Source organism: Vairimorpha ceranae, assembly GCF_000988165.1.
Source record: "Vairimorpha ceranae strain PA08 1199 chromosome Unknown NODE_357, whole genome shotgun sequence".
Lineage (NCBI taxonomy): Eukaryota > Fungi > Microsporidia > Nosematidae > Vairimorpha > Vairimorpha ceranae.
The window spans coordinates 1-1,574 of NW_020169652.1; the positions used below are offsets into that span (position 1 = coordinate 1).

Here is a 1,574-nt window from a genome sequence, read left to right on the forward strand (position 1 = left end):
TATAGCCTTCAAGATTAGTGAGCGGCATATAGATGAATTTGGGTGGAGATGCATGCAATATGCATGTATCAAATATCAAACCACTCTGTCTATAAGATATGGTTCAATTCTTTCATCATTTAGAATTAATCTTAAAACCATTCTGAAGGCCATCTATTATTTTTCATTAGGTCTTGGGTTTACAGTTATTAAAGAGCTAGACCAGATTAAAAAAGGACCGTTATTGGCTTTAAAAAATTATAGCCTCAAAGATTAAACAATATTTTGTAGATCATCCTATTAAATTTGGCGGCTTCAACATTATCGTACAAATCTACGAGACGAAAGGAAATTTCAATACAAAAAATCATCGTAGTCGACACATACCTGCGTGATGGGCACTAGTAATTGTTGATAATTTTTTTTGTTCCGGCTTTGAATTATTCTTTATTGTTGGAAATCGTTCTGCAGAAATATTACTATCCATAATAAATCAGGTTTTACTTCCTGGTAGTACTATAGTAACAGATAAATGGAAATATTATTCATCACTAAATAAATCAAATCTATATCAGCACCAAACAGTTGGTCAAAAATATTGCTTTCTTGATCGTAATACCGGAACAGGTACTCAAAATGTAGAGTCATATAACAAAAAACTAAAATTGTTCATCAAAAAAACGATGGGTTTAACTTTAAAACAAAGAAAAACATTTCTCAAGAGTTTATGTATGGGAGCATTACTCAGATGATAAATTTACATCTATAATTAAATTTTTTGAATTTTGATTTTTTTCTTTTTACGGGGCCGAATAATGGATTTGATCCAAAATTTAAGATCGAATCTAAATCATAATATTTTAAAAAATCATGTCCAAACCACGATCTTGTTGAAAAGCTTTTTAAAAAATGTAAGTAAAAGCAAAGAAAACCACCGTTGAATTAATTTAATAAAAGAAAAAACATGGTTGGTGTTAATTCTAGCTGTTTTTGAAAATTAAAAAATATAAAAAGTCAATCAGCTTTTTTTTAATGTTAACGGTTCGTTTTTGCCCACCGCTTATTCATTTGAAACACTCAAAGGGTCTTTTAAGCGAATTTACCTACATTTGCATTTGATTTCCATATAAAAAAAGGGTAAATAAAATAAAAAAGAAATTTTAAAGGCATTTTACAAGGTTAAAAAAATGTAGGCAAAAACGCCAAGTAAAGCAAACCGTGGTAAAACTACCACATGAAACATTTTATAAACAGGTAGATATGTTTATATATTTATTTAACATATTTTGAACCGGAGCGGTTATTTCCCCTCAGAAAAAAAAACAATAAAGAAATTTAATCATTTATATTCATTTCAGTCAAACATCTAATTTTTTAAAAAACTCGTTATTTTCAAATCTTTCACGCCACATATATTCAGCAAGATATTAATTTAAGTCTTCCTTTTTAGCGCCTTTCATTTTTTTGATAAAAGTTTTATTCTTATTCCAATACGATTCGATATGTTGCGTATGGACACCATTATCGGGATTAACAAAATTTAAAGAATGGTTTACTGTATAATGTTGAAAACCTAAGCCTGTAATATCCCCTGC

The 1,574-nt window shown here is 28.9% G+C and overlaps 2 protein-coding genes across 2 annotated transcripts; one reads left to right on the forward strand and one right to left on the reverse strand.

Moving 5' to 3' along the window:
* On the forward strand, positions 1-256 carry AAJ76_3570002 (hypothetical protein; the record flags this gene model as incomplete). The annotated part of the gene is made up of 1 exon (XM_024475301.1): positions 1-256. A coding segment is annotated over one exon (256 nt), but the record flags the coding sequence as incomplete, so codon positions are not given.
* A 1,150-nt stretch (positions 257-1,406) lies between these two features.
* On the reverse strand, positions 1,407-1,574 carry AAJ76_3570001574 (hypothetical protein; the record flags this gene model as incomplete). The annotated part of the gene is made up of 1 exon (XM_024475300.1): positions 1,407-1,574. A coding segment is annotated over one exon (168 nt), but the record flags the coding sequence as incomplete, so codon positions are not given.